This window comes from Procambarus clarkii, chromosome 10, assembly GCF_040958095.1.
Source record: "Procambarus clarkii isolate CNS0578487 chromosome 10, FALCON_Pclarkii_2.0, whole genome shotgun sequence".
In the NCBI taxonomy this organism is placed as follows: domain Eukaryota; kingdom Metazoa; phylum Arthropoda; class Malacostraca; order Decapoda; family Cambaridae; genus Procambarus; species Procambarus clarkii.
The window spans coordinates 41,490,389-41,512,629 of record NC_091159.1 but is presented as its reverse complement, the minus strand read 5'-3'; the positions used below and the strand labels follow the sequence as shown (position 1 = coordinate 41,512,629).

General features: G+C 46.7%; 1 protein-coding gene across 4 annotated transcripts in view; it reads left to right on the top strand.

The window, feature by feature from the left end:
* The window catches only part of LOC123775190 (cell adhesion molecule 1), a 198,290-nt gene that overhangs the window by 75,378 nt on the left and 100,671 nt on the right, over positions 1–22,241 (top strand). For all 4 annotated transcript variants that reach the window (XM_069321911.1, XM_069321912.1, XM_069321913.1 and 1 more), the window contains exon 3: positions 22,070–22,120. In XM_069321911.1, coding sequence (XP_069178012.1) covers positions 22,075–22,120 — 46 coding nt within the window. In that variant the 5' untranslated portion in view covers positions 22,070–22,074. The remainder of the gene's footprint in view (positions 1–22,069; positions 22,121–22,241) is intronic.

The window sequence follows — 22,241 nt, the reverse complement described above, 5'->3', positions numbered from 1 at the left end:
CATTCCATTCACTTCGGGCTATATTGTCGTAATGATTTATCGTAATGTCGTAATGAGACGCCCCAGTCATGTCATCTGCCAACCACAACAAACGAAGATAACAACATTCCATTCACTTCGGGCTATATTGTCGTAATGATTTGACACTTTTCCCCCTGATTGTTCCCTTCCCTTTATTCACGTGGGTGCCTATAGGAGCCTCGATCCAGCGACCACAAGAGAGGGAGTCGGTCACTCTATCAACCACACTATTCAACAGTCACATAGGAATGATTCCCGAAGCATGAATTTGTTTTAATGTAAATAAATGACTGAGGCGACTAAAATTATTTTTAGGGCTGTGAATAATTTACTTCAACATGGTAAACCCAGCAGTGATATTTCCAGCTGTTTGCAAACAATTCCATTATATTTATTGTTTACAAGAGTTTACCGTCATATTGTTTACAAGAGTTTACCGCCATATAGTTTAGAAAACTTTACCGCCATATTGTTTACAAGAGTTTACCGTCATATTGTTCACAAGAGTTTACCACCATATTGTTTACAAGAGTTCACCGTCATTTTGTTTACAAGAGTTTTCCGCCATATTGTTTACAAGAGTTTACCGCCATATTGTGTCCAATTTCCATTTTAACAAAGTTATCAGTTTAATTTAATTTATTTCAATAATTTTTCCGGAATAAGTTAAATTAACATAATAATTTAACAACGTTTAATATTGATTGAATAATTTTTGTGAACACTGCAGCACTTTTATTCCTGTAAATTAATAATACTTTTTTTTAGTCTGGTAATTTTGGTATATTTATGTTTATAAATGTTCCGTTGGCAAGTATTTAATTACACGAGGTCAGTGTTAAATAATGGAGAACACTCCAGGTGATGGTGGCAGTGTACCGTAGTGGCAGTGTGTACCCTTGTGGCAGTGTACCGTAGTGGGAGTGTGTACCCTTGTGTCAGTGTACCGTAGTGGCAGTGTGTACCCTTGTGGCAGTGTACCGTAGTGGGAGTGTGTACCCTTGTGTCAGTGTACCGTAGTGGCAGTGTGTACCCTTGTGGCAGTGTACCGTAGTGGCAGTGTGTACCTGAGGTGTTAGTGTACCGTAGTGGCAGTGTGTACCCTTGTGTCAGTGTACCGTAGTGGGAGTGTGTACCCTTGTGGCAGTGTACCGTAGTGGCAGTGTGTACCCTTGTGGCAGTGTACCGTAGTGGGAGTGTGTACCCTTGTGTCAGTGTACCGTAGGGGGAGTGTGTACCTGAGGTGTGAGTGTACCCTTGTGTCAGTGTACCGTAGTGGGAGTGTGTACCCTTGTGTCAGTGTACCGTAGGGGGAGTGTGTACCTGAGGTGTGAGTGTACCCTTGTGTTAGTGTACCGTAGCGGCAGTGTGTACCCTTGTGGCAGTGTACCGTAGAGGGAGTGTGTACCTGAGGTGTGAGTGTACCCTTGTGTCAGTGTACCGTAGTGGGAGTGAGTACCCTTGTGTCAGTGTACCGTAAGGGGAGTGTGTACCTGAGGTGTGAGTGTACCCTTGTGTTAGTGTACCGTAGCGGCAGTGTGTACCCTTGTGGCAGTGTACCGTAGGGGGAGTGTGTACCTGAGGTGTGAGTGTATCCTTGTGTTAGTGTACCGTAGTGGCAGTGTGTACCCAAGGTGTCAGTGTAACGTAGTGGTAGTGTGTACCTGAGGTGTGAGTGTACCCTTGTGTTAGTGTACCGTAGTGGCAGTGTGTACCCAAGGTGTCAGTGTAACGTAGTGGCAGTGTGTACCCTTGTGTTAGTGTACCGTAGTGGCAGTGTGTACCCAAGGTGTCAGTGTAACGTAGTGGCAGTGTGTACCCTTGTGTTAGTGTACCGTAGTGGCAGTGTGTACCCTTGTGTTAGTGTATCGTAGTGGTAGTGTGTACCTAAGGTGTCAGTGTACCGTAGTGGCAGTGTATACCCTTGTGTGAGTGTACCGTAGTGGTAGTGTGTACCCTTGTGTTAGTGTACCGTAGTGGTAGTGTGTACCCTTGTGTTAGTGTACCGTAGTGGTAGTGTGTACCTAAGGTGTTAGTGTACCGTAGTGGCAGTGTGTACCCTTGTGTTAGTGTACCGTAGTGGTAGTGTGTACCTAAGGTGTCAGTGTACCGTAGTGGCAGTGTGTACCCTTGTGTGAGTGTACCGTAGTGGCAGTGTGTACCCTTGTGTCAGTGCACCGTAGTGGCAGTGTGTACCCTTGTGTATGTGTACCGTAGTGGCAGTGTGTACCCTTGTGTTAGTGTACCGTAGTGGCAGTGTGTACCCTTGTGTTAGTGTACCGTAGTGGCAGTGTGTACCCTTGTGTCAGTGTACCGTAGTGGCAGTGTGTACCCTTGTGTTAGTGTACCGTAGTGGCAGTGTGTACCTAAGGTGTCAGTGTACCGTAGTGGCAGTGTGTACCCTTGTGTTAGTGTACCGTAGTGGTAGTGTGTACCCTTGTGTTAGTGTACCGTAGAGGCAGTGTGTACCCTTGTGTCAGTGTACCGTAGTGGCAGTGTGTACCCTTGTGTTAGTGTACCGTAGTGGCAGTGTGTACCTAAGGTGTCAGTGTACCGTAGTGGCAGTGTGTACCTAAGGTGTCAGTGTACCGTAGTGGCAGTGTGTACCCTTGTGTTAGTGTACCGTAGTGGCAGTGTGTACCCTTGTGTCAGTGCACCGTAGTGGCAGTGTGTACCCTTGTGTTAGTGTACCGTAGTGGCAGTTGGTCCCCTTGTGTTAGTGTACCGTAGTGGCAGTGTGTACCCTTGTGTGAGTGTACCGTAGTGGCAGTGTGTACCCTTGTGTCAGTGTACCGTAGTGGCAGTGTGTACCCTTGTGTGAGTGTACCGTAGTGGCAGTGTGTACCCTTGTGTTAGTGTACCGTAGTGGCAGTGTGTACCCTTGTGTTAGTGTACCGTAGTGGCAGTGTGTACCCTTGTGTGAGTGTACCGTAGTGGCAGTGTGTACCCTTGTGTGAGTGTACCGTAGTGGCGGTGTGTACCTAAGGTGTCAGTGCACCGTAGTGGCAGTGTGTACCTAAGGTGTCAGTGTACCGTAGTGGCAGTGTGTACCCTTGTATTAGTGTACCGTAGTGGCAGTGTGTACCTAAGGTGTCAGTGTACCGTAGTGGCAGTGTGTACCTAAGGTGTCAGTGTACCGTAGTGGCAGTGTGTACCTTGTGTTAGTGTACCGTAGTGGCAGTGTGTACCCTTGTGTCAGTGCACCGTAGTGGCAGTGTGTACCCTTGTGTTAGTGTACCGTAGTGGCAGTTGGTCCCCTTGTGTTAGTGTACCGTAGTGGCAGTGTGTACCCTTGTGTGAGTGTACCGTAGTGGCAGTGTGTACCCTTGTGTGAGTGTACCGTAGTGGCAGTGTGTACCCTTGTGTGAGTGTACCGTAGTGGCAGTGTGTACCCTTGTGTTAGTGTACCGTAATGGCAGTGTGTACCCTTGTGTTAGTGTACCGTAGTGGCAGTGTGTACCCTTGTGTGAGTGTACCGTAGTGGCAGTGTGTACCCTTGTGTGAGTGTACCGTAGTGGCGGTGTGTACCTAAGGTGTCAGTGCACCGCAGTGGCAGTGTGTACCTAAGGTGTCAGTGTACCGTAGTGGCAGTGTGTACCCTTGTGTGAGTGTACCGTAGTGGCAGTGTGTACCTAAGGTGTCAGTGTACCGTAGTGGCAGTGTGTACCCTTGTGTGAGTGTACCGTAGTGGTAGTGTGTACCCTTGTGTTAGTGTACCGTAGTGGCAGTGTGTACCCTTGTGTCAGTGTACCGTAGTGGCGGTGTGTACTCTTGTGTCAGTGTACCGTAGTGGCAGTGTGTACCCTTGTGTTAGTGTACCGTAGTGGCTGTGTGTACCCTTGTGTCAGTGTACCGTAGTGGCAGTGTGTACCCTTGTGTGAGTGTACCGTAGTGGCAGTGTGTACCCTTGTGTGAGTGTTCCGTAGTGGCAGTGTGTACCCTTGTGTTAGTGTACCGTAGTGGTAGTGTGTACCCTTGTGTTAGTGTACCGTAGTGGCAGTGTGTACCCTTGTGTTAGTGTACCGTAGTGGCAGTGTGTACCCTTGTGTCAGTGTACCGTAGTGGCGGTGTGTACCCTTGCGTGAGTGTACCGTAGTGGCAGTGTGTACCCTTGTGTTAGTGTACCGTAGTGGTAGTGTGTACCCTTGTGTTAGTGTACCGTAGTGGCAGTGTGTACCCTTGTGTGAGTGTACTGTAGTGGCGGTGTGTACCCTTGTGTTAGTGTACCGTAGTGGCAGTGTGTACCCTTGTGTTAGTGTACCGTAGTGGTAGTGTGTACCCTTGTGTTAGTGTACCGTAGTGGCAGTGTGTACCCTTGTGTGAGTGTACCGTAGTGGCGGTGTACCCTTGTGTTAGTGTACCGTAGTGGCAGTGTGTACCCTTGTGTGAGTGTACCGTAGTGGCAGTGTACCGTAGTGGCAGTGTGTACCCTTGTGTTAGTGTACCGTAGTGGCAGTGTGTACCCTTGTGTTAGTGTACCGTAGTGGTAGTGTGTACCCTTGTGTTAGTGTACCGTAGTGGCAGTGTGTACCCTTGTGTCAGTGTACCGTAGTGGCGGTGTGTACCCTTGTGTCAGTGTACCGTAGTGGCAGTGTGAACCCTTGTGTTAGTGTACCGTAGTGGCAGTGTGTACCCTTGTGTTAGTGTACCGTAGTGGCAGTGTGTACCCTTGTGTTAGTGTACCGTAGTGGCAGTGTGTACCCTTGTGTCAGTGTACCGTAGTGGCAGTGTGTACCCTTGTGTCAGTGTACCGTAGTGGCAGTGTGTACCCTTGTGTCAGTGTACCGTAGTGGCAGTGTGTACCCTTGTGTTAGTGTACCGTAGTGGCAGTGTGTACCTAAGGTGTCAGTATACCCTTGTGTCAGTGTACCGTAGTGGCAGTGTGTACCGTAGTGGCAGTGTGTACCCTTGTGTTAGTGTACTGTAGTGGCAGTGTGTACCCTTGTGTCAGTGTACCGTAGTGGCAGTGTGTACCCTTGTGTCAGTGTACCGTAGTGGCAGTGTGTACCCTTGTGTTAGTGTACCGTAGTGGCAGTGTGTACCTAAGGTGTCAGTATACCCTTGTGTCAGTGTACCGTAGTGGCAGTGTGTACCGTAGTGGCAGTGTGTACCCTTGTGTCAGTGTACCGTAGTGGCAGTGTGTACCCTTGTGTCAGTGTACCGTAGTGGCAGTGTGTACCCTTGTGTTAGTGTACCGTAGTGGCAGTGTGTACCTAAGGTGTCAGTATACCCTTGTGTCAGTGTATCGTAGTAGCAGTGACAAGTTTTGCTTGACAAACCTACTTTTTTATAAGATGATCCTTAACACAGGAGAACGAAGGCAGGAGTAAGACTGCATCTGCCAGAAAGATTCCATAATATACTAAATACTACACATTACAATATTATGCAAACTTATGAATGAAGAAAATTGGAGTAACTGGAAAATGATTTGCATGGATAATGGAGTACCTATCTGGTAGGAGTCAGAGTGTCACAGTGAAAGAGAAGCATGAATGCAGAGTGGTAAGGGTACTGCAAGGGTCAGTATTAAGTCTTTCCACTTATCTTATATTCATCGATGGCCTGACAGAGCAATTTGGGTTGTCATTATTCGTGTTTGCAGTCTTTGTAACGCATGAGAGGAGGCAGGTCAGAAGAAGATAACATAAGAAGGAGCTGGAGAACTCTTAAGAGCTGCTCTAAATAATGGCTATTGGACGTAAACTAGTCTGACATCAGTTTACATCACAGGGGCAAATAAAACAGTCTGCAGTGTATATAAACTGACAAATGACCGGATATACTTCAGAAACTTATACCAAAAAGATTTCAGACCATTGTATGTAACGTATGTGAGAACCAACTATGAACGTGCAACCCGGCACGGAATCCTTAACTTCACCAACACAAAACAAAACTGAAGCAATATATGCACAGGCAACAACGCTCGCCCCTGAACTGAAGAACCGCTCAGACGGCCCAGAGAAACAGAAGGGTCAGGATAACCATTATAAAAATTGTAGTGTGAGACGACAAAGTAAACATTGAGAACGGTAAATCTACCTTCTTGTTTATTTATAAATAAAGTTTCTAATAAAGTGTTTATTTATAAATAAAGTAGTGAAAAATAAAGACGCCTAATCATCAACGGAGACGGCGGCTTATGTAGACGTATTCAAAGTAAATATGAGAAACAGAACGAAGATTTGAGTCACTGTATTAACCAACCCGGGTTGGTAAGGTTGTGGGGGCTGCGTAGCTGACGCCCGACCCTGCAAGAACATCTAGGTGAGTATACCTAGGTGGGTGCTTACAATAATGTCATCCTTGACTCATAGCGCAATATTTCTCCTGCATCGTAGCCTATTTTATGAAGGTATTCATCAATTTATTGACCTCCCTCCTACCTCTCTCTCTTCCCCCTTTCCTTCTTGTTTATTCTTCTCACCTCTCCTTTCTTCTCCCACCGCTCCCTCTCTCTCTCTATTTACCCAGTCATACCTTTGTCTTTTCACATTCTCCCGCTCCTCCCCTCTCCATCCAGCTTGCAACAAAGCACTCTTTAAGCTCTTCATGCAGGCAGGATGCTGCAACCTGTTGCTCGATCCCTCTCTGCCTACCCTCCCACCCCCTTGGGTACACATATGACCTGCTCACACACACCTGCTGTTACTCTCTCTCTGTCTCTCTCTCTCTCTCTATAAGGTAATTAGTTAGGTAATTACTGTTAGGTAAGCAGAGAGTCTCAAACACCCAGGATGTTTACAGATGGGCTTCAAGAACTCGTCTCTCGACCCTCAGTTCTCTCTCAGATTCATTGGTGTCACATCGCTTTCCAGCTCTTCTGGAACTCTTTGTTTCTTAAAGACTGGCTGGAATATCTTACAACATGTTGAAGACTCTCTTCAGTCAAGAAGACATTTCACATCTCAGTTACTTCAGCTGAACAAAAATATGTCCATCGACGTTGTCAGGAATATTGCTGTGAAATATTGTTCCCACGACCGGGGTGACGCTCTAGAATGTTGTTCCCGTGCACAGAGAAGCACTAGAATACTTCTCAAATACTTGGAGAAACTAGAATGATATTCCTACGCAAGAGGAAGCTCAGTGGTAATGCCTTCCTTCAAGGGGAAGCCTGAGAATACTGCTCCCAAGCGTGAGGAAACTCTAGAATGCTTATCTTTTGTAGAGGGAGATCTTAGGTAACCGTCAACTTATGTGGAGAAAATGGTATAAATACATTCAAAGAGCAACAGGGACGTCGGTTTCATTTCACCTTTCTGTTCCTGGGCTACTTGAACGGATCCCTTTCTCAGTAACCACTGTTTCACTGCTACTCGGACTACTCTTGATCTTAGAAACAAGTGTTCCAGCGCCACTTAACACATGTCTTTCAGCCTCCTCAACCCGCCAAGGTGTTCCCTGACAGCTATGCCGGTGTTCCTTGGCAACGGTATAAGTTTTTTCTTCGGAAATATGCGCAAATGTTCTGTGAAATCTGTACAAGCTTTCTCTGACAGATGTGCAAATTTACATTTGCTGTCATATAAAGAACCACTCTGGACACCGGGCAGTCGCGAATGTAACTCAATGTCAGTAACGTTTGGATTTGTCAACAACGTTAAGATTTAACAGCAAAGTCAGGCTTAGTTAACGTCAGAATTGGTCAATAACTTTAAGATCGGTCAACAGAGTCAGAATTGGTCAGCCAATCAGGACACTGTCAGCGATGTTGGGTTTGGTCAGCCAGCGGCCATTTCTCTGCACGCAACAAGTTGTTAAAATAAATCTTCACCTCTCCTTATGTTTGTCTTTCATTCAGACGTAATTATTGAGACGCGAGAGAGGAGGACAATCAGAACGTGTGTGCTTAATGGGATTCTAATGGGCAGTTTATCACGGCTGCTCTACGCTCGTAATAGTGCTCATAAGTAAGTAAGTAAGTAATTATCAAAAGAAGGCACCAAACCGGGAAGGCTATGTAGCACCATCAAATACGCAAAATAATCAGAGGGCGCTAAATTTCACCAAGGATGCCAATACGAGAACAAAAACGCATAAGGCGAACGATATCAAAAGTATCCGAGTCACCAAGAATTCTATCGAGGGACAGGTGACCGCGAGGGGCGGTCGGAAAGCAAGACACACGCTCGTCCTGGAAGTCAGGACATTCAAGAAGGACATGCACGACCGTAAGAGGGACAATGCAACTAGGACAATAAGGAGCAGGGCGGCGCTCCATCAAGTGACCATGGGTTAAGCGAGTATGGCCAATACGCAACCTCGCCAGAGCTGTTTCCCACCGCCGGTTACGGTGGAAGGAGGACGGCCACGAGGAAACACAACATTTAAGAGTACGTAGCTTGTTACCAGTAACAGACAACCAAGAAGCCTGCCAACGGGTAAGGACTGAGGAATGGATAACCGGGTAAAAGTCGGAATACGGAATGCCTTTACGAGAGATGGGACAAGAGCGGACAGCTTCCTTAGCGGCAGCATCCGCACGCTCATTTAAAGACACACCAATATGGCTGGGAACCCAACAAAACTCAACCGACTTAAATTTACTGTGAACGAGAAACAGCCAATGCTGGATCTCGACAACTACTGGATGAACTGGATTAAAGCACCCAAGAGCCATGAGGGCACTACGAGAGTCAACAACAACCACAAAGGAAGACTGACAACGAGAAAGCAGGAGACGAAGAGCATAGAGAATAGCATAAAGTTCCGCTGTAAAGATGCTAGTCTCCGGAGGCAAGCGACACATATAAGTGCGATCAGGAAAAACAACAGAGTAGCCAACACCGTCCGCTGACTTAGACCCATCGGTGAAGACAGAAACGGAGCGGGAGTGAGAAGAAAAGTGCTCGAGGAAAAGGCGTTTTAGAACCGTAGGAGGGGTAAAAGCTTTAGTGATACGAGTCAAGGATGTACAAAACCGCGGAAGAGGGACCCTCCATGGGGGCAAAGAAGGAACAACACGAGGAGAAACATCAGAAATACGAACGGAAAGAGAATCCTGTAGGCGAGATAACCGGACAGAAAGAGGGAGGTGGTGAAGAGGAACAGGAACCGCAGGAGGGGTAAAAGTTAAAGCACGACAGAGGCGAGAGGAAGGATGTTGCAAGGACCGCGCAAGATAGCAAAGACAGTAGCGATCACGGCGGTCCTGGAGAGACAGGAAGCCAGTGTCAACATACAAGCTAAGGACGGGAGTCGAACGAAAGGCACCAGAACTGAGGCGCAACCCAGTATGGTGCAAAGCATCAAGACGGCGAAGAGTAGAAGGAGAAGCAGACGAGTAAGCAGGGCAACCATAATCGAGCTTAGACAGGACGAGAGAGGAATGTAAAGCAAGGAGAGTGCGCCAATCTGCCCCCCAAGAAGTATGGGACAAGACCCGAAGGAGGGTAAGGGCCTTAGAGCACTCAACACGGAGGTAAGAGATATGGGGAGACCAAGACAAACGAGTGTCAAGGAATAACCCCAAAAGCTTCGCGGAATCTTTGTATTCAAGGGGATGACCATAAAGTGACAAAGAGGGACGAAGAACAACCCGTTTCCGCGTAAAAGTCATGGCACAAGTCTTAGAAGTAGAGAACTTGAAGCCATGACCTGTGGCCCAAGACGACACGGCATCAATTGCAAGTTGAAGCCGGCGTTGAAGGAGAGGCGAATCATCACCCTGACAACAAAGGGTAAGATCATCGACATAGAGAGCGGAGAAGACACCAGAAGGAAGAGAGGAAAGAAGACCATTGAGGGCAACCAGAAAAAGAGTAGTGCTCAGAACACTACCCTGGGGCACACCTTCGTATTGCTGAAAAGAGGGAGACAGAGCGGTACCAAGGCGCACCCGAAAGGAACGACGAGAGAGGAAGCTGCGGAGAAAGAGAGGGAGATGACCACGAAGGCCAAAAGAATGAAGTTGAGATAGGATATGATAACGCCAAGTGGTGTCGTAAGCCTTTTCTAGGTCAAAGAGGACGGCAACAACGGAGGTCTTCGCAGCAAAAGCAGTACGAATATAGACCTCCAAGTTCACCAGGACATCTGTCGTGCTGCGGCACTTGCGGAAACCAAATTGAGAAGGGGAGAGGAGGTGATGGTGTTCCAGGAACCACATCAGACGAACGTTAACCATACGTTCAAAGAGTTTGCAGACACAACTTGTGAGAGCAATAGGGCGAAAGTCCTTAGGGGAAGTACCCAGAGACCCCGGTTTGCGAACAGGGAGGACAACGGCATCGAGCCAGTCCTCAGGGACTGACGACGACTCCCAGATCCGATTATACAGACTCAGTAAATACTGAGACGTGCTCGGAGGGAGATGGCGAAGCATCTCATAATGAATACCATCGGAGCCCGCCGCCGTAGAACCGCAGAGGGCCAGGGCAGAACGAAGTTCAGAGAGAGAGAAGGGATCATTATAGGGAAGCTGAAGATGAGTGCAGAAATCTAAAGGACGAGACTCAAGGACAGGTTTACGAAGAAGGAAAGATTGGGGAAGATGAAGACCAGAGCTAACAGAAGAAAAGTGGGAACCCAGTTCGGAAGCGACCTGCAACGGGTCCGCCACAAGAGTATCATGGAGGTGAAGGACCGGTGAAACATCGGGAACGAACTTACCCGCTATCTTGCGGATACGCTTCCAGATCTGGGCCAGAGGGGTTTCGGACGTAATTGTCGAGACATAAGACGCCCAACATTCACGTTTAGCCGTACGGATGGCCCTACGGGCCACCGCACTCGCTTTCCGAAAGAAAAGAAAAGAATCGGTCGTCTGCCTACGGCGGTGCTTCTTCCAGGCTGCACGCTTACAGCGGACAGCCCGAGCACAGTCCGCATTCCACCAGGGAACGCACTTCCGTGGACCCCGAGAGGAAGAGCGAGGAATAGAGCGGAGGGCAGCGTCGAAGACAGTGTCATGAAAAAGGAGGAGAGCGCGAGAGAGGGGCAGAAGGGAGAGGTCAGAGAGAGTAGCACTGAGGGAAAATAGGGTCCAGTCCGCCTTAGCAAACTGCCACCTAGGGAAAGAGAGGGAAGGGCGAAAAGAGAAAAAGGAAACAAGGATGGGGAAATGATCACTTCCATGGAGGTCATCAAGAACCTGCCACGTGAAATCTAAGTAAAGAGAAGAAGAGCAGAGAGAAAGATCAAGACAAGAAAGGGTGCGAGTTCGAGAGTCCAAATGAGTGGGCTCACCAGAATTCAGAAGAGACAGGGAAGAAGAGAGGAGAAACGGCTCAAGGAGGCGACCCCGGGTATTCGTCAGAACGTCACCCCAAAGAGAATGACGACAATTGAAGTCACCCAGCAGGAGCACAGGCTCCGGCAAGGAGTCTAGGAGGTGTTCCAAATCAGGAAGAGAGAGCGGGACACTCGGGGGGAGATAAATGGAACAAACTGTGTACCATTTCCCCACAAAGATACGAGCAGCAGAACAATGGAGAGGCGAAGGAAAAAGTAAAGGATCAAAGGGAACATCTGCACGAATCAAGAGAGCAGAAGAATTAGAAGCCCCAGCAATGGCTGGGGGGGGGGGGAGAGAAAGGAATAGCCACGAAAACGACCAGGACGAGCACCAAGCATTGGCTCCTGGAGACAGACACAAAGGGGCGAAAACCGCGAAATCAGAAGTTGGAGTTCGAGGAAATTGGCGTAATAACCTCGAACGTTCCATTGAAGAATGGACAACGACGAGAAGAGAAAGGACAAAAACAGAGAACAAGGAAGAAACAAAGGCGAAAGAGCAACAGAGCACGTTAAAGAATATCAGGGTCGGGATCAGGGTCAGCAAAGTCAGGGTTAGGGGGCATGGGTAAACTGAGCAAAGACGGAGGGAAGGAAACGGGAGAACAGATCAGAGGTGGGCGGGCGGGGTCCGGAGGAGGAGGAGGAAGAGGAGGAGACAACGGAGAGGAGCAGTCAAGGACAGCAGTAGGAAGAGGGGGAGTAGGAAGAGGGGGAGTAGAAAGAGGGGAGCGCACCCCAGCAAGAGCAGCAACCGAAAGGGAAGCAGGGGCCAAAGAAACCTCCATAGCAGGAACAGGGGGCGCAACCACTGAAACGGGAGGGGAAGGAGCAACAGAGCCAGAAGTAGGAGCTAAGGAAGAAAGCGAAGCCTTCTTACCCGCCGGGGAAGAGGAAGGAGAGGAGCCAGGCTTACGCTTCTGACTTAAAGAGACAGGTGTCCCAGCAACTACGTACCGGGCAACGGATTCCAGTGTCTCAACAGGAGAAGCCGAACGAGAGCACACACGACGGCCGTCAGGAGAGCGATGGACATCCGCCAGCACCGACAGGCGGCGGGGAGAGCCGATAGATGGAGGAAGAGGATGGGAAGGAGGATCGGAGGGGGACGAGGAAGAAGACACAGGAGACATGACAGACCGGGTTGAAAGAAGGGGAACCCCAGACAGAGGACCAGGAGGGGGACCCCTCGGGAAAGAACTCAAAGGAACAGAGGAGGGGGCAGTGGGCGTATCAGGGTCCAAGGCCCGGAAACGGTTGAGAGTCTGAGGAAGGGGGGAAGGACGAGGAGAGGAAGAGCGCAACACGCGAGCATAAGAGATGTTAGTATAAGGCGGGAGCCGGCGAACCTGGCGCCTCGCCTCAGGAAAAGACAAACGCTCCCGGTGCTTCAGGTTAAGGACGGCCGCCTCAAGCTTGTAATGGACACAGGCACGGGAGAACGTAGGATGGGCCTCACCGCAGTTGAGGCAGCGAGCTTGGGGAGAAGTGCACTCCGACTTAGAGTGACCTTCACTCCCACACAAAGGACAGAGAGAGACAGTCCCAGAGCAGCGGAGGGCACCATGCCCAAACCTCCAGCACTTATTACAAAGTCGAGGAGAAGGAATATACTCCTGGACAGAGTACCTAGCACCAGCAAGAATGACAGAGGATGGAAGGGTCCTACCATCAAAGGTGATCTTCACAACGCGAAGGGGTTGACGGCGACGACCACGAGGGGGACGAGTAAACGAGTCAACCTGGAGGACAGAATGGCCTTGGGCATCAAGGATATGCCGAATATCATCGTGGCAATCCTGCAGATTCCGAACACCGGTTGCAACATGGGGTGGGAGGAGAATAGTGCCAACACTGGAATTCATCTGAACGTTCTTGGAGACCCGAACAGGGATCTCGCCAAGGCAAGATAAGGCAGCCAAGCGGGAAGCCGCATCCTGAGAAGGAGCAGCAACGACACGTGTACCGAGACGAGTGGGGTTGAAAGTAACACACGCATCCACGGAATCTACAAGATGCCGATGGAGGGAGAAATCGTCAGGAGGCGCAGAATCAAGAGGGAGGAGATCAAAGTATTTGGCCCATGAAGCAGGACCAAACAAGGCCTGATACGCATCAGCACGGGAAGGAATCGAGCGAGTGCGGTTGGGGCGCGAACGGCGTTGAGAACCCCTAGAGAGAGAGGGGTCAAAAGGCGCAGTAGTCACAACGAAAGACTTAGCCACACCAGGGGACGAAGTGGTCACCACCGGGGGCTGGAGGCTCGACCCAACCTCAGAGGAGGGAGGGGAGCTGGGGGAAGAAGTCAGGACGGTCAAAGGAGGAGCAAGGTCGGGGCCCAACGCAGCGGGAGCTACAGAGCCTGGTCTTCCAATACAGGCCGACTCGGGGGCTTGGTCGCCCACCCCACGAGCCTGAGAGGGTACAACGGAAACATTCAACGACATAGAGACGAAAAGTGACAAATTCATCCACGAATGTGCCCCCATACCCACCATGGAGCCACAATTAGAGGCAGGACACCCAACAGGAAGCTATCGCTGATCATGCCGGGGCCCCCTAGGGGTGCGTCGTGAGTATACGCCCCACAAACGCCACCTTAAGAACCGTCAGTCCGTCGAGATCGGGTTCAGCGACGAAAGGGGGATTGACAATAAAAGGTTCCCCTCGCTCGAGACGTCGGGTACTACAGTTCTACGGGTGCAAGAGTATGCCTCCTCAAGCACCCGGGCGTCAAAATAGAAGAAGTCCAAAGAAATAATCCAAAACAAGCAAAAGGTCGGCAGGAAACGACAAGCAGATAGGAGAAGAGGGGGGAGAAAAACGAAACATAAGGAAAAGGAAAAGCGATCCGGCACAATTGGAGAAGACAGCAGCAGGAGTGCAAGGCCAGAAAAGGACAGAGGACTGCCCAACGGAGCATCACACTCCGGCAGCCGTCCACCAAGCCCCCTCACGACGCCAACGGGCCGGAAGGGGAGGGGGTAGTGCTCATAATTGGCACTTCAACTATGTTTTTTCTCCCTGTAAGTCATGGCTATAATTTGACGAAAAATTATTGAAGTATATACTTTCCTTAGTTATTTCTAATATTTTTTGCCTTAAGAGTTTTGTAAGATGCTTCAGCTTCCTCTTCAAGAAGCACTGACATTACTTTGTTCAAGAAGTTCTGCTCTAACTTTGAACATGAAGAATTGACATTACTTTGAGTAAGAATCACTGACATAACATGGATCAAGGAGTACTGACATATAACTTTAAGATGAACTGATATAACTTTGATCTAGAAGAACTGAACGGAAGGGATGGACGTCTGACATAAAGAAGGAAGTATGCTACGTCTTTAAGATAGTTTTCCAGATGTCTGTAAACTCGAGGAATCAGGCTTAGTAACATCGATGTGTGAGGTAAAGATGTACTACAGCAATTGTAAAATTTTTATAGAATTTTGCTCTATACCGAAGTATACAAAAGAATTCTAAATAAAAGAGGGCCAATTTGTGTTTCTAAATTTACCAGGTCCTCGAATTATTCCGCAATACTGCAGTTGTATCCTCTACTCAACACTACTCAACACTCTACTCAACATTCTAGTGTTTGCCTTCAACTTTTACTCAATTAAAATATGGAGTCAAATAATGGGCTTATATTTTTTACGGGTGATTCCCCCAAAGTCAGAATTACACAGAACAGATGATATTTTTTTTTTTGCGATGAGTTTATTTTTCCAGAGCGAAGTATCGAGCAATTTTAAATGACTGGTGAAAATTTGCCGCTTTACGGACTTTAATGCGGTCGAAATTTGCGTGAAAACGAATTGCTTGCTCGACTTTTGAACGCGAACTTAGGCAACATCGACCTTGACCAGCGATTATTTGCGGCGCGGTCGACACAATTTGGTCATAATTTCTACACCGTCAGTTCTGGTGCGCGATGTTTCGAACGATCGACACAGATTAGTATTGTTTTACGCAGCAATGATGGAATGGAATGTATTATACGATTGACGGTTAGTTAAGGTATGATTTATTTTTTTGACACTATCGACTATAATCCCTGATACTTTGCACAATCGATGTAGGTGAGTCCTTCGCTTTGTACAGTCGAATGCGCAAGATTGCACTATTTTGCACGGTTGGGTCTGGTTCCTGATGTTTTGCAGTCACCTCCAAAAGGGTATTATATTGTGACGGTAACGCGTTGGTGTTCGGCTGTTTAAGGCTAGGGGTATGGCCTCGTCACATAGTTATAAAAAAAAATAGAAAAAACTGGAACTTCGTCTGTGGTAAGGTAAGGAGAAGACACACAAAACACAAGTAAACTTTAACAATGAAATTTTAATTACGTTAATTAAATCAAAACATGAATAAAATGCACAAACAAATTCTTATAATAAAATCAATCAAAATAATAAGAATACTTAAATGACACAATGAAAAGTTACGTTAAGACAAAATAACAAGAAGTGCAATATACAAGTAAATGGGAGGTGCTGGAATATTGGCTTAAGCTACCACTTCCCTCAGTACACGCTAGCGTCTAGCCGGGAGGAGTGGTAACAACGAGAGCACTGAACATTCCGCCGTAGGAGGTTGGGGCGACCCCAGACATCAAGTAGTATGGGGGGGGCGAGTGCAGGTGCAGCCAGACCGGCGACCAATCAGCGGAGCCGGTAGCGATCAACATGTAGTTTGGTGGTTTGAGTCCGAACAGGTGGCTGGCTGCATATGTTTTGCTCACCCTGGCAAGCCTTGCTGGTGTTGTTGTTGTTGTTGGACATGTCTTCCATAGTCGTTTTATATAATTTCAACGACGTGTTTGTGGAGGGAAGAGCAGGCTCAATCTCTTGAAGGAGATTATTGTCACATATATCTATTCCCTTGTTAATATAATGATATATAACCTACAAAGCCTGAATCATCCCTCCCCTCCACCTTGAACGACCTCGTTACGACGCTTTACATTGGTCAATGTTTGTCTGAAGAAAGTTGAAGAGGAGACGTCAAGTGATAATGTTTATATAATCGATTGTGTAAGGCGTTCTCTCTACTCTTGCTGTATCTGTCTCTGTCTTTGTCTCCGGGCGCCGGCGAGAAACGATGGGCAGAGTTTCTTTCACCCCTGAATATATATATTATATATATATTATATATATTATATATATATATTATATATATATATATATATTATATATATATATATATTATATATATATATATATATATATATTATATATATATATTATATATATATTATATATATAAGTGGGTACCTGCCATCTTCATGGCCAGGGTTCAAGTCTCCTGGTGTGTGTGTGTCTAAAATATATATAATATATCAGCAATACAACAATTTTAAACGATTACAGCAATACGGAGTTCGACGAAATCGTAAGTAAGAAGCCAGGCCGCCATCTGATTGAGGATAATCAAGCCCCAGGGGTGAAAATTCGCCCCCCTCCCAAGGAAAGACATTATTGTGTCTTATAAAAATACATACACTCAGGCATAGAAGGAGAATGAGGTGATACGAGACATAACTGACAGGATTTGTAAACCTTACTGTGAAAACGCCAGTATTCGTACTATCAATTATGATAACAACCCTCGGATATCTTTCCTCATTATGAGAAATAACATCTCTGCCTCCCACTGACAACCTGAGGTGTACTAATGCAGTGCATCAATACAAATGCAGCTCTGAAGACTGTTGACCAATCTATATACTAGAAAATGAAGGGACGACGACGTTTCGGTCCGTCCTGGATCATTCTCAAGTCGATTGTGAATGGTCCAGGACGGACCGAAACGTCGTCGTCCCTTCATTTTCTAGTGTGTGGATTGGTCAACATACTTCAGCCACGTTCTTGTGATTCATCGCCTCTAGAGACTGTGTGCGTCGAGATATATGCTACATTGAACATTCCACGAATACACCAAGTAGAGGTCTTACACTTCATTTGCAAGAGGGAGGTATTAAGCAGCATCATTCTCAACACCACAACACCATCCTGAATCGCCAAGACATAGTGAAAGATACGACAGTAATCACACACACCGACGACCGTTGGAGACTTCGTACGCTTGAGGCTGTGTTCATTCGGGAGCTGACGCCAGTAATCAACATCTAGATGAATTCAATTTCGAATATTCAGCGGTTCGATGGTCCTCCATCGAACACACAGAGAATGACATCCAGAGGGAAGATGGAAGACCTGGCGGACAACTAGAAGTCAGTGTCAGGCAATAGTCCCTACCTTTACACAGTAAAGACATCTCAGACACCAGGCAGTGTCTGGGGTGCTCCCGGACGCAGGTTCGAATCCTTGTCACGGCCCTTGTGGATTTGTTCATTTAATAGTCCCTACCCTTCGGCGCTCCCTGCGATTAAGAAGGTTAGGTGAATCGTAACGTGAGGTGTACCCACGCTTATGAATGTCTAGATTTCTCCTGGTATGCTGCTAAGGTCGCCCCGCTCCTGTGCCAGGTAAGTCCACAACGGGCTCACCATAGCCTGTGCTACTTGGAACGTTTTGTTCCGAGTAGCTAAATCTAAAGCAACAACAACTCCTGGTATGCTCAGTATACCTGAGCCAGTTAAACAAAGTGTTTTCCTCTATATGTCACAGTGTGCACGAAACGTCGTACAATAAAATGGAATGATTACATGATCTAGTGTTTCTTCATCCTTCAGATGGTAGAAGATATTTGTGTAGAATGGAAAATTAACAAGTCGCAATGCTGTTGTGTTTAATGACGTGTATTAGAGAAAACCTGCTGCCAATATATATATAAAATGACTCGACCATTATACAACCGGTTGCCAAAAAAAGTTGCATTGCGGTAATTAGTTTTGAAAATTAATTTCTCAGCAATTAGTACCGGCGATTCAACTGGTTTTTGCAAATTACTTCCTGTAATTATTTTTTGCGTTTGTTCCACATTCTCTTGTTAGAACAAAGTTTGTAAATCAATTAAACATGCTAATCAATTGCATTCATCATTTAAACCACTGAACTGCTATCGCATTTTAATTGAATATGTTGAAACTTTGACACATTCGCTTGTTGGTTCTGATGATTATTTTTTATCCAAATTACGAATATTTAATATAAATTAATAATTTTGATCAGAAGCCCTAATTTGAAAATACACCGCTGGATTTCCGATGCTTCAACAACAGAACACAGGAGGAAATGATTCAAGTTCCATATATAATACGCTACAATAAAATACAATACAATACAGTTAGCCCTCTAACAAGAGCAGCGTAGAATATGGGAGGAGAGACGATACCAAAGCCAGAGTTCCACAGAGTTCCTTTCACGAGTTCGCAAGTTACCTGTTTTGTGTTAGTTAGTTGGGTCATTAATTATGCCCTCCATACCCAGGCTGAGGGTGGTGGCGGAGAGGGTAACAGACGCACATAATGGGTTCAGGAGTCCATAGTTCAATTAGCTAAGCAAGTAACAATCTTGAGAACCTAATTACGCAATTTGGAACAAACAGAACGCCAGAGAGCAGAGGGAGAGACCAAAGGGCCAGGAACAAATACCTCAATGTGAGGAGAGAAGCTGAGAGGCAGTATGAAAGTGACAGCAAATAAAGCCAGGACTGACCTAAAAGTGCCCCACAGTCACATCAGGAGGAAAACAACAGTGAAACAACAGGTGATGAAGCTGAGAGCGGGTGAGGACAGGTACACAAAGAATGACAAAGAGGTGAGCGCAGAACTCAACAAGAGATTCTAGGTCTTCACAGTAGAACGAGAAGAGGTCTCTGAACTAAGAGACCTCTTCCATTTTCAGACCATTTTCAGTGGGCAAATGCCCCAACAGGCCACTCGAACCTTACCTAACACAGTGCACAGTTAACAACCAAATAAGATTTCATCTGAGATTTAACAGAGAAGAAGCTTCATGCTAAACACATTGGACAAAATGTTACTGATTATGTCCAGTCAACGGGTCAAAAAGACTCAGTAAGACAAACATGGGTGACGCTCAGAGAGTCAGACAGAGCGCTTAAGGCTCGGCCAAGAACACTACTGCCAAAAAGATTCTGTAATTTATATCTCTTAAGTGGTACCATTAGTCCGCCTTCCTTGTGAGGTACCAGTATTCTCCTCCTTTATGAGTTACCAGTTATTCACCTCCCTTATTCGTTACCAGTAATTCATCTTTCTTATGAGTTACCAGTAATTCATCTCTTCTATGAGGTACCGGTAATCCACCTGCCTCATCCATCACTCGGAGCCAATTTGTGCAGCTCTGGTTGAGGAACCGACCCGGAGTATGTCACTATTATCGCCCGTCTCAGTCCTGCAGATATGTCGCCGACGTCAATAACCCGGTTGGCTAAGTTGTCGGTCGTTCCGCATCAATATGCCGGCGAGCCGTCGCGTGTCGCCGACGTTCGTCGTAAAGTTTCGGTAATTTAGCGGAGTTGTTGGCGTACGACTCCGTGGGCATGCCTGTGTGTCGTCGAGGTCTTGGCAAGCTCAGCCACGTGGAACAGACAGACAGTAAGGAAAGCTCTCGTTCAGCTGTCGTTAAAACTGTTGCTGAGCTGCCAAACAAAGAATTTTCGTGGAGCTTATTAATCGATCCTAATTAGCGGTAAATAGGGTCGATCAATCATCTGTCACTCAGATGAAAATATGCTGCCAACAGGCTGTAATCGAGTTGATGCTGACTATTATATAATAACAATTAAGAGGCCATAGGGCTGTCAACAGCTGTCATTAAGGATGTAACTAGCCTGAAAATATGTTATGATTAAGTTGTCAGGAGCTTGTTATTGGGGCTCTCATTATGCTATCGTTGACCTGTCAAAGACCATCTAGTTTGTTATCATAAAGCTGTCAATATGTTAATTATATCGAAGTTATCAAACTGTTATTAAGGTGTCCTGGGAACCGCCCAGCCGTCAATTATTTTGTTATGGTTGAGTAATAATAATTATTATTATTATTGATGACCCAACTACACACCAGAAGATGAAGAGACGACGACGTTTCGGTCCGTCCTGGACCGTTATAAAGTCGATTGTGATGGGACAGAGATTGATGATGAAGATTAAGCCACCCAAAAGGTGCCACGGGCATGAATAGCCCGTAAGTGGTGGCCCTTTTGAGCCATAACTAGTATCAGTAGATGATACTGTAGATCTGTGGAGGTGCGACTGCACCCTGCGTGACGGGAGATGTCTCCCGTGAAGTGAGAGCAGGTAAAAGCATTATCACTATCGACTTGATAGTGATAATTCGGTCCAGGACGAACCGAAACATCGTCGTCTCCTCATCTTCTGGTGTGTGGTTTTGGTCATCATATCTTCAGCCACGTTATTGTGACTCATCATCTGCAATAATTATTATTATAATAATAATGATCAAATCAATTGGAGAAATGTAGCGACTGGAACCAGCAATGACGGTATAGGGAGCCAGTCGGCCGAGCGGACAGCATGATGGACTTGTAATCCTGTGGTCCCGGGTTCGATCCCGGACGCCGGCGAGAAACACTGGGCAGAGTTTCTTTCACCCTATGCCCCTGTTACCTAGCAGTAAAATAGGTACCTGGGTGTTAATCAGCTGTCACGGGCTGCTTCCTTGGGGTGGAGGCCTGGTCGAGGACCGGGCCGCGGGGACACTAAAGCCCTGAAATCATCTCAAGATAACCTCAAGATAAGATACTCTCAGCCGTGCACCTGACCCCTTGTACCACAAGGTACAAGTAACACAACCTGGGATTCCACAGGTAGGCTGGAGGCTTCTATTGAAGTCAAGTCCAAGTTTTACCTATAACCCGGAAACACTCTGGTGTAGGGTAGAGCAGCTCATCAACTGTACACTCAAACTTCAGCTTCAGATGTGTCTCTGAATTTCACTCACCAATATTATCATACACACGTTCTCTGAAGTCTACTACATATATGTCATATATGAAATACATATATGTCTTATACTAGACCGACGAATATTTATGTTTTTTTTAGGGACTTTGTAATTAAATAGTGCAAAATGTGGCTTACTGGGGCTTCATTATTTCATAATGGTACTATCGACTACAGGGTTACAAAAAAAGGAGTAATTTCAGGAGGATATTCTGCTTTCAGCCATCAGTGCCATCCCATCCAATAACTAGTAGTCTTTTTGTTTGTTTGTTTTTGTTTTTACAAAAATAAGAGTCAAGCAGAAAAATCTTGAGTTTTTGAGAAGTGATCATTGGTACATACAAGTGTGTGTTTACTAGTTGTGTTTTTGCGGGGGTTGAGCTTTGCTCTTTCGGCCCGCCTCTCAACTGTCAATCAACTGTTTACTATTTTTTTTTTCTCTCTCCACACACCACACACACACACACACCCCAGGAAGCAGCCCGTGACAGCTGACTAACTCCCAGGTACCTATTTACTGCTAGGTAACAGGGGCATTTAGGGTGAAAGAAACTTTGCCCATTTGTTTCTGCCTCGTGCGGGAATCGAACCCGCGCCACAGAATTACGAGCCCTGCGCGCTATCCACCAGGCTACGAGGCCCCTTATGTGTGCCCTCCCACATGCCCCCCCCCCCCACACACACACACAATGTGTATGTGTGTGTGTGTGTGTGTGTGTGTGTGTGTGTGTGTGTGTGTGTGTGTGTGTTTGAATGTATGTATGTATATGTATGTATGTCTGTTCATACTCCCCACACACATATATCTTACCCCGAAACATACTATACTAACCCGTATCTCAACTTCTGAATATATTCATGCGTTCACTCTATACACATTTAAAACGGATCTCCATCTCTCTCTCCCCACCCAGGCAGGATGCTGGCGTCTCCCCCGATCTCTTTCCTCTGCATCTCCTGCTTAGGTAAGTACCACCCGGCATCCCTATATATTGTGCTTTCAGGAGGAATGTTGAACTTTATCATATAACCCCCTAAAACAAAACAAAAATAGCTGATCCCGTTTTCTATGTTATTACATAAGCG